Source organism: Herpailurus yagouaroundi, unplaced genomic scaffold, assembly GCF_014898765.1.
Source record: "Herpailurus yagouaroundi ecotype Mexico unplaced genomic scaffold, PumYag 160, whole genome shotgun sequence".
Classification (NCBI taxonomy): domain Eukaryota; kingdom Metazoa; phylum Chordata; class Mammalia; order Carnivora; family Felidae; genus Herpailurus; species Herpailurus yagouaroundi.
Genome location: NW_024412401.1, coordinates 7,184,593 through 7,194,549, shown reverse-complemented (window position 1 = coordinate 7,194,549; position 9,957 = coordinate 7,184,593). Strand labels below are relative to the sequence as shown.

General features: G+C 44.2%; 1 protein-coding gene and 1 long non-coding RNA gene across 2 annotated transcripts in view; one reads left to right on the top strand and one right to left on the bottom strand.

The window, feature by feature from the left end:
* Window positions 1–6,982: 6,982 nt before the first annotated feature.
* On the bottom strand, window positions 6,983–9,399 carry LOC121034391 (uncharacterized). The gene is made up of 2 exons (XR_005792407.1): window positions 9,311–9,399; window positions 6,983–7,542 (listed from the first exon to the last, which is right to left on the bottom strand). It is a non-coding gene; the product is annotated as an uncharacterized LOC121034391 (long non-coding RNA).
* Window positions 9,400–9,508: 109 nt separating this feature from the next.
* Window positions 9,509–9,957, top strand: part of SAXO1 (stabilizer of axonemal microtubules 1) — a 97,981-nt gene continuing 97,532 nt past the window's right edge. Inside the window, exon 1 of the mRNA XM_040481345.1 lies at window positions 9,509–9,865. Within this exon, the coding sequence (XP_040337279.1) occupies window positions 9,819–9,865 (47 nt within the window). The 5' untranslated portion in view covers window positions 9,509–9,818. The remainder of the gene's footprint in view (window positions 9,866–9,957) is intronic.

Genomic DNA, 9,957 nt, shown 5'->3' with positions numbered 1-9,957 from the left:
TTATTTTATTTTATTTTATTTTATTTTATTTTATTTTATTTTATTTTGTTTTGTTTTGTTTTGTTTTATTTTATTGTTTTATTTTACTTGATTTTTAATTTATTTGAGAGAGAGAGTGAGCAGGGGAGAGGCTGAGAGAGAGAGGGAGACATAGAATCCAAAGCAGACTTCAGTCTCTGAGCTGTCAGCACAGAGCCCACGCGGGGCTGGAACTTACAGACTGCGAGCCGAAGTCGGATGCTTAACCGACTGAGCCACCCAGGTGCCCCTCTGATGACATTTTAAATACAAAGTCACAAGGCTTTAGACTGTGATCAGCAGGTTCCTGTGAATTAGGATCTATGAAGCCTTCTTTAAGCTGTTGATGATAGGTTTGAGCATAAAACGTGGATATTTATGGGAGTGGTCATACGAGTACAACCCAACTCAACTCAACTGGGCTCAGGAGGTAATCATTTAAAAAAAAAATCTTTTGAGGATTCTCACTAGGTTTAAGAAATGGTTTACTTAGGGGCGCCTGGGTGGCTCAGTCAGTTAAGAATCCGACTTGGCTCAGGTCGTGATCTCACGTTTCATGAGTTCGAGCCCTGCATCAGGCTCCGTGCTGATAGCACGGAGCCTGGAGCCTGCTTCAGATTCTCTGTCTCCCTCTCTCTCTCTGTCCCTCCCCCCCCCCCACTCACACACACACACACTCTTTCCCTCTCTCTCTCTCTCTCAAAACTAAACTTAAAAAAAAAAAAGAAACTGTTTACTTAGTCTTTGACCAAGGAATGAAAGATACCTGAGGAAGATCACCTGCAACCTCAGGCAGTTTTATTTGAAAGGTTTATCTTTTCAGAGTGGAAAGGCTGCTCAGACAGAATATTGGGAGACTGAGTACTCAGGTAAAGAAGAGTGTGTAACTGAGCCAAATGAGTTGGTTCACTGGCTGTGCAGCAAGCCAATAAAGAGCCACCCAGCTTTTGCAGTGGAAAAAGACAGGCTATTTACTGCTGTGGCACCACCCAGGAGGACAAGGAGCTAATGCCCTAAAGTCTGGAACTCTCTGATGGTTTGCAAAGTGAGTATTTTTAAAGGCAAAATTGGGGTCTCCTGTGAAGGTGGAGACTGTTGATTGGAAGCCCGTGAAGTCCTGTGAGCAGGTGCTCAGTCCCCCAGAGGTCTTTTCCAACTTAAGAGGCCTGGAATCTAAAAAAAAAAAATCTTTATTTTTTATGTTAGAGATTTCATTAGGTACATTTGGTGATTATGTCTCTAGGCCAGTGCTGGTTACTCATCTTACAGGTTCCTTTCCTTTGAATGATAAGCAAGCACTCCTACTCCTTGAGTCTAGGCCTGTGTGTTCCTTTGTTGGTCCAGACAGGCGGGGCCCCCCCTCCGCGGGCGGGGGGTGACCTCTAAAGTTCTGAATTGACAAGAAGAATGCCTGGAGGCCAGCCTCAGACAGAGGCGAGCTGGTGGGAGTTAAGCCAATCTTATTATCTGTTGTCTTAGGCAGTCTTGTGGTTTTAATTTAATTTTTTTATTAGCCTTTTGTAATGACTCTTTCAATGAGATGATTTTGGAATCTTAAAGCCTTTTGGAAGCGTCTGTTACCAGTTAAACCAGGCATCCCATTCTATTATTTAATTTGGGAACCTTCAAGTGCACTTCTTAAATGAAGAATCTTGTCTAATTGGAACTTCCCCCATAATGGATGGCCACTATACTTCTAGGTTATTTTTAGTGAAAAAAAATTCTTATCTTGCTAGATGTCTGCAGCAACTTGGGCTGTTGTTCCTAGACATAAAACAAGCAGGTGTGCTGGAAAGTAGCACACTTGACCTTTTAGGACTTAAAGATCCCATCAGCTGAGGCTTTGGGTTCCTCGGAGCCAAACTAATACCTAAAAGGGTATGTGCTGCAGGGTTGGGGATTTTGCATGTTTTGTAACAGTGTACCTTGTTGCACGGAAGTTTTCTTAAGCTTGGTGGGTGACTTAGTGTCACTTTAACCCGTCCCATGACCAACTTAGCCTATCACAGGAGTCTTCTTGAGGTTGGGAGCTCTCTAACAACCTCTAAATGCTTGACTGGTACCCATCGGCTTTGCAGCTTTGGGGCCTTCATGATCCTGCTAGCGGTAGCCTTTATTTACACAAGACAGGACAAACATATGCCTTAATATATTAGCAGTAATATGTCCTGGTCATAAGAAGGCCTTGTGCGCACCATCACCAAGTCCCATAGAACCTTGCTGAGGCTCTCAACCTGGGGAATTGTGGCCTGAGGGCCAGGGGCTGGCTCAGGGGGGACCTCTCCGCCACCTCCCTGGGGTTCCAGGCACAACTGCCAGCACAACTGGGCTCCAGACAAAGGGATCAGCTTAGGTGGCTCTGGGCAGAACCGCCTGTCAACTGTCTGTGGGCTCAAGCTGACCCGAAGGCCGATTAGACTCCAAAACAGCAGAGCTCAGATCTCAAGCAGCTCACCCACGGCCCTTAGAAACCTGAGAAAGTGAACGTAAAGGGTTGCAGGTATCACGCCTGTGTTTCTCGTTGTCCCTGAATGCTTCGGGAACTTCGCTTCAGACCCGCCTGCTGCCACCACATCTGTCAAACAGCAAAACGTAACCGAGCACATGTAAAGATCTAATTGGCTTTATTAAACAATTCATGAATTGAGCAGCACCCCATCTAGCAAGCGGAGAGGCGCTCTGGGAGTTGGAAGGTTCTTACAGATGCAGGGTAGGGGCAAAAATGGTGTTTAGTGAAAGAAAAGAATTGCCTCGGCTGAGGCTGTTTGGGGGGCGTGGAGCAGGAAGCAAGGCGTCTTATCATGTAGATCACCTCATCTTTCTTTGAGGGATGGAGAGGACCAAGGTGATAGACTTATTGGCGCTGATGGAAAGAAAAGTTTCCCTCACTGACCAGTTAAGGCCACATTTCTGGGGGAGGTGGAACCTGCAATTAAATTGGGTATTAAGCCCCAGTTTGGGGACTTGGTTTAAGTGACACCATGTTGGGCCTGCGGTTTTCTTTTTCAAACGGTACTTTAAGAGTGAAACTGCCGATCCTGTGATAAGTGCCTGTTTAACTTTTTAAGAAACTGCCAAAATGTTCTCATCTCAAGCAGCTGTACTGTTTTACACTCCTACCAGCAATATATGACGACTCCACTTTTTCCATATCCTCAGCAACAATGTTGAATTCTAGCCATTGTAATGGCTGGGAAGTGGAATCTCCTTCCGGTTATAATTTGCATATCCCTAGTGATTATTGATGATGTGGCTTGTGTTCGGGGTCTTGACGGCTGCTTCCAGGTTCCGTAATTTGTTAGGAGCACTCATAGAACTGAGCTTGAAGTGACACTCATGGCTATGATTTATCACAGTGAAAGGATGCATAGCAAAGTCATCAAATGTCAAAGGAGCAAGGGGTGCAATCTGGAGGAAGCCGGGTACAGGTTTCCAAAAGTCCCCTGTCAGTGAAGTCACCCAGGACATACTTCATTCCCCCATGAGCTGTGACAACAGACTGAAATGCTGTCTGCCAGGAAATCTCATTAGGGACTCAGGGCCTAGGGCTTAAGGGGGCTTACCCTACGCTACGGGTACCGTCTACTTCACATGTACCAAAATTCCACGTTCCCAGAAGAAAAAGCAGGTGCTCAGCATGAACCACATTGTTTCAGCACAGCGAGCCATTGTTATCAGGGAATGTTCAGAACGTTCCTGAATTCCAGGTTCTTAGCCAGTGGTAATCGTCACAACCAGGACTTTCCAAGGATAACAGTTCTAGGTTTGCTGTGTTAACTCCTTTCTGCACGAGCATCTTTTCATCATACACTTATTAGGCATTTGTATATTTTCTTTGGTGATCTATCTCTTGCAATCATTTGTTTTTATTTAAAAATTGGGGTGTGTTATTATGAGTTGTAAGAGTTCTTTGTATATTCTGGATACAAGTCCTTTATCAGATAAATGATATGCAAGTAGTTCTCCCAATCTGTATTTGTCTTTTTTGTTTTCTTAACAGTGTCTTTTGAAGCGTAAATGATTTTGATGAAGTCTGCTCATTTTTTATGGATTATTTTATGGATCATGATTTTGGTGTATATCTAAGATATTTTTGTCTAACTGAAGGTCACAAAGATTGGCTTACATGCTTTCTTTTAGAAGCTTTATAGTTTTAGGCTTTACATTTAAGTCTTTGATGCACTTTGAGTTAATTTTTGTATGAACTATGTCACGGTGTAAGTTACACCCCACTCCGAATATGGGTGTCCAATCGTCCCAGCATCATTTGTTGAAAAGACCATCCTTTCTGCATTGAAGTGCCTGGCCACTTTTTTTTGGAAATCAATTGGTCATCAATACAAAAGTTTAGTTATGGACTCTCCGTTCTGTTCCTTGATCTGTACGTCCATGTTTAGCCAATATCACACTGTCTTGATTACTTTAGCTATAGTTTTGATAAGTTTTGAAATTGGGTAGTTTAAGTCCTCTTTGTTGTTCTTTTGAAGAATTGTCTGGCTATTCTCAGTCCTTTGCCCTCTATACAAAGTTTTAGGATCAGCATGCCAATTTCTATGAAAAAAGTTTTCTGGGGGCACCTGGGTGGTTCAGTCGGTTGGGCGTCTGACTTCGGCTCAGGTCATGATCTCACGGTCTGTGAGTTCGAGCCCCACGTTGGGCTCTGTGCTGACAGCTTGAAGCCTGGAGCCTGCTTTGGATTCTGTGTCTCCCTCTCTTTCTGGCCCTCCCCTGTTCATGCTCTGTCTCTCTCTGTCTCAAAAATAAATAAACATTAAAAAAAATTTTTTTTTAAATCTTGCTGGAGTTTTGACAGAGATTGCATTGAATTTGTAACTCAACTTGGAGATGATTGCCTTCTTAATAATGAATGTTCTAATCCATTCACATCATAAATCTCACCATTTAGATCTTTAATTTCTTTCAGCAGTGTTTTGTAGTTTTTACTGTAAGAGTTTTGCACTTTTAGGGTTATATTTATTCCTAGCTGTTTTATTGATTTTGGTGCTATTGTGGATCAGATCGTTAATTTAACTGAATAGTGAAGATCTAGAAAGTCATTTTTTTTTGTAATTGATCTTGTCTCCTGAAGCTTTGCTTCTTATTTCTAGCAATTTTTTTTTATAGGATTTTTAAAACTTTCTACATATTGGATCATGGCATCTGAACTAAAGACAGTTTTATTTTTTCCTTTTTAATTTTGATGCATTTAGTTTCTTTTTATTCCACTGAAGGGAACTTCCAGTAGGATGTTGAATAGAAGCAGTAAAAACAGACATCTTGTCTTGTTCCCCACATCATAGGGGAAGAATTCAGTCTTACAACTATGTATGATGGTAGTTGTAGCTTTTTTGTAAATACCCTTTATTAGGTCAAGGAAATTCGCTTCTTTTCCTAAATTGTTGAGGATTTTTTGTCACAACTGAGTGTTGATTTTACAAAATGACTTTTCTGAGTTTATTGAGATCTTGTAGTTTTTCTCCTTTATTCAACTGAAGTGGTGATGACATTGATTTTCCCCTATTAAAACAGCCTTGTATTCCTGGGCTAAATTCCTCTTGGTCATATTATATCATCCTTTTTATACCTTGCTGGTTTCTGGTTGCTAACGTTTTAAAAGGATTTTTACATTCATATTAATGAGAGATATTGGCCTGTCATTTTTGACTCTAGAATCAGAGTCATACTGGCCTCTGGAAGCGCTCTTTTCTCTATGTTTTAAAAACATTTATTTTTATTTATTTTGAGAGTGAGAGAGAGATGCAAGTGGGGAGGGGCAGAGAGAGGAGAGTACGAATTCCAAGCAGGCTCTGCACTGTCAGCGCAGAGCCTGACGCGAGGCTTGAATCCGTGAACTGGGAGATCATGACCTGAGCTGAAACCAAGAGTGAGACACTTAACTGACTGAGCCACCCAGGCACCCCACTTTCTCTATTTTTTAAGAGTAGGTATAGAATTGATATTATTTCTTCCTCAAATATCTGACAGAAATCACCAGACCCTTCTATTTTTGCTTCTTCACCCTTTAATAGTTTATAGTGATATACTTGGGCAATATTTTGGTTGCCCATTTCTCTGTCTAGATTAAGGGCCATGAGGACACTGTCTGTGTCTCCATTATTCAGCACAATGCCTGGTTTGAAGAGCTAGGGGACCACTAAGTGTTTGTGATGTTTCCTGTCAATGGCAATGTGGAATGACTGAATGGTTAATGTTAGGTGCTTAATTTGTGTCTTATGATGGTCTTATTTATGTCTTCTGTTGGTGCCAGTGAAGTTTAGCAATCCTAATTATTTAGGGTGCTGAGAAGACAATGTTTTCCTAAAGTGCTTTGCACTCAAAGCAATAACTATAGATTTTTTAAACAATGTTCTACAAAGAGATTTTCAGATAATGTACAGCAAGAAGCTGGGGGTTGGGTGAGTTAGTTACAAGGCTAAGGAATAAAAATTGTGTAGCCTCACAGAGTAGTGTCAATTTTACAAAAAGATTGTGGGGAAATATTAAATAAAGATAGTCCTATTAAGAAGCAAATGGAAAATATTAAGAGAAAATACTGTTTGCAGTGATCTTTATGTTCTCCAAATTCCCCCATTCATTCTTTTACTATGTCCTTTTCTTAAGTGGAAAAGCTTAAAAAGAAAGACCCACGTGAGCCTGAATCCCAATTTCAGGACTTATCAGCTGTGTAATCTTGCTTCAGTGTTTTGATTTGTAATATGATAGATTTTTTAAGTTAAACAATTTTTTGAGAGAGCACACGTGCATGAGTGGGGGAGGGTAGAGGGAGAGGGAGAGAGAATCTCAAGAAGGCTGCATGCTCAGCACAGAGCTTGACTCGGGGCTTGATGCCATGACCCTGGGATTGTGACCTGAGCTGACATCAAGAGTTGGACACTCAACCAGTTGAACCACCCCGGTGCCCCAGATTTTGTCAGTTTTCAGAGATAGATGAGAGAACCTGTGGGAAAGCATGCACAGGTGTTTAGCATATAGCAAGTGACAGTAAATTCTTTGCAGGCAAGGACATTTTGGTACAGGGTTAGGGAGGTGTTTAGATGGGGCAGGGTAGAGTTGGCTGGAACTAACAAAATGTGGGCAGTGCATGTAGAAAGTGGGGGCAGGTTGTCCTGTCCAGCATGGGCTCTGCAGAAGTACCAGTGTTGAGGTTATTTTCTCCACACCTCATTCATCTTTCAAGATCTCCACTCTGTTGAAGGCAGGGATGGGGGAGGTTGGGAGTACTACATACAGGTTGTTGACAAGATCTATCCACAAAGGCAGTTTGAATGGGAGGTGGTTCTTATTAAAGTCTGTGGGCATGAATAGGGCATCCTTCTTCTGGAAGACTCATGGATCATGTTTAAGCTGTCAAGACATGGCTGGTGTCCAGGACTTTAGTTCTTCTGGAAAAATTATGTGATGTTCCCTGTCAATGGCAAGGGATGGCAGGCAGGCTTTGCCTTGGCTTTCAATAGCTCCCATCTCTCCGTCTTGTCTCCCGAACCCCCAAGGTTTCCATCTTTCCTACAGGAAGGCAAGGAGCAGCTTCATACTCTTCTGTTTTTATTTTTTATTTTTGAGACAGAGAGAGACAGAGCATGAGCAGGGAAGGGGCAGAGAGAGAGGGAGACACAGAATGTGAAGCAGGCTCCAAGCTCTGAGCTGTCAGCACAGAGCCCGACGTGTGGCTCGAACTCACGACTGTGAGATCATGCCCTGAGCCGAAGTCGGACGCTTAACCGACTGAGCCACCCAGGCGCCCCCATACTCTTCTGTTCTTAAGAAAGATCAGTAAGCTTTGCTCTCCTCTGGATCTACCTTTTTGACTTTCTAGATCCGGGATTGGTAAACTTTCTCTCTAAAAAGCCAGATGGTAAATATTTAGTTCTTTTGTGGCCCTACAAGCAAAACCAGGAATATTTCTACCAATTTTTTGACAAAATTCAAAACTTTATTTAGAGACACTAAAATTTGGATTTTATGTTTGGTGAGTCATGTAATAGTCTTACTTTTTTCAACCATTTAAAAATGTAAAACCTAGGGTGCCTGGATGGCTCAGTCGATTGAGCATCTGACTGGCTCAGGTCATGATCTTACCGTCCGTGAGTTTGGGCCCCGCATCAGGCTCGCCCTGTCAGCATGGAGCCCGCTTCAGACCCTCTGTCCCCTTTCTCTCTGCCCCTCCCCCGCTTATGCATGCTCTCTGTCAAAAATAAATAAAACATTTAAAAAAAAGTAAAAACTATTCTTAGTAGACTAGCCATGTAAAAACAGATGGCCAGCTGAATTTGGCTTGCAGGCAATAGTTTGCTGCCCTCCGTTCTGGAGCCTAACGTGGAAGAAAGTAAACCCCCAAAACTTGGAATATTAAGTGGCCTGCAGTTGAAGGTGCTCTGACTCATTCACTGAAATGAATGGGGAGGGTTAGCGAGCGTGGAAAAAAAACAACATAGGACTGTCCATACCTGAAACTCCTATTTCCCACAACCAGGAAGCCATGATGTCTGATTCCAAACAACTCAGCTTGCCTCATGATCAGAATCACCTGGCTTCCCGAGGGAACTAGAGTCCCAGACTGGAGGTGGCTTCTGGGCAGGATCTGTGGTGGTTCTCAGGATCAGGGAAGGATGACAGAGGCCAAAAGAACCTCCACAGCTGTGCTTCTTAAAGTGTGGTCCCTGGTGCAGCAGCATCAGCAACACTCGGGAACATGTCAGACATACACATTCTCCACTCACCCCAGACCTACTGAATCAAACTCCCAGGGTGGGGTGGGGGCTGGCAATCTGGCTTTTATCAAGCCGTGTGTTTCCGATGGCTAAACCTGGGCTCTAAAACGAGGACCACTGCCCAGGCATCATTACTAGCACCTGGAAAAGCGAGTAAGCACCCACCTGAGCAAGAAAGGCCTAGGCACCCTGAAACTGCTTTGTTCTCAAGAGTTCAAGGTGGATGGGAGGGTGGAGCCAAAGGTATGGATTTCTATGAGAAGACCCGGAAATGGTATTTAAGGCCAGCCGAAGGGAGGTCAAAGGATGCCTTTTTATTTATTTATTTATTTTTTATTTAAAAAAAATTTTTTTTTTCAACGTTTATTTATTTTTGGGACAGAGAGAGACAGAGCATGAACGGGGGAGGGGCAGAGAGAGAGGGAGACACAGAATCGGAAACAGAAGGATGCCTTTTTAAAGGGGCATCACAGATCCTAGAGATAGAAAATGCCACCGCATGTGATGACTGGCGTTTTCGGCCCTTTTGCACACGTGCTCATGGCATTTGCTGACTTGCGCACCTGCAAGTTTTCCAAAGCCGTCACAACCTTCGCCTTTCGGTTTCTTTACGGTTCAATAGGGAACATTTGTCCTCGGCCGCCGGGTGAGGTTCTGGGAGCGTCCTGACCTCACAACCGGCCCTTGTGACATCACTGCCACCCTGTGGTTCAGCTCCTGTCCCTGGGGACGTCACAGAGGCCCCGCGGGTCCCTGGGCGGCTCAGCTTCCTGGGCGCGGGCAGCTGCTCCAGGTGCATGGGTCGGGCCTGCAGAGGCCCGGGCTGCGCGCGCAGGGGGAGGTCACCTGGGCTGGTGCGCAGGGCACGCTCACTTCTGCTCTTGTGTGAGGCCAGCTCCGGGAAGGGAACAGACGGCCTGACTTTGCAAAAGGCCACTTAAGTTTGCTTTGGAGTAAATATTCAGAACTTTTGCCAACTTATTCGAGACTGGGCGCGTCCCCAGAGAGGAGGTTGGGGCCCACGAGGCGGCGGCGGCAGGGGATGCTCTGAGCGGACATCCAGGTGTCGGGATGGCCCCGGTGAAGAGGAAGTGCCTCTGCGACCTGTGCACCTGCGGGTAAGGGGGCCGCGCCCTGGCCAAGGATCCAGGAGCGGGATTTTCAGACTCTGCGAGCTAGGCTGCGAGTAAGCCTGTGCCGAGTGGTGAAG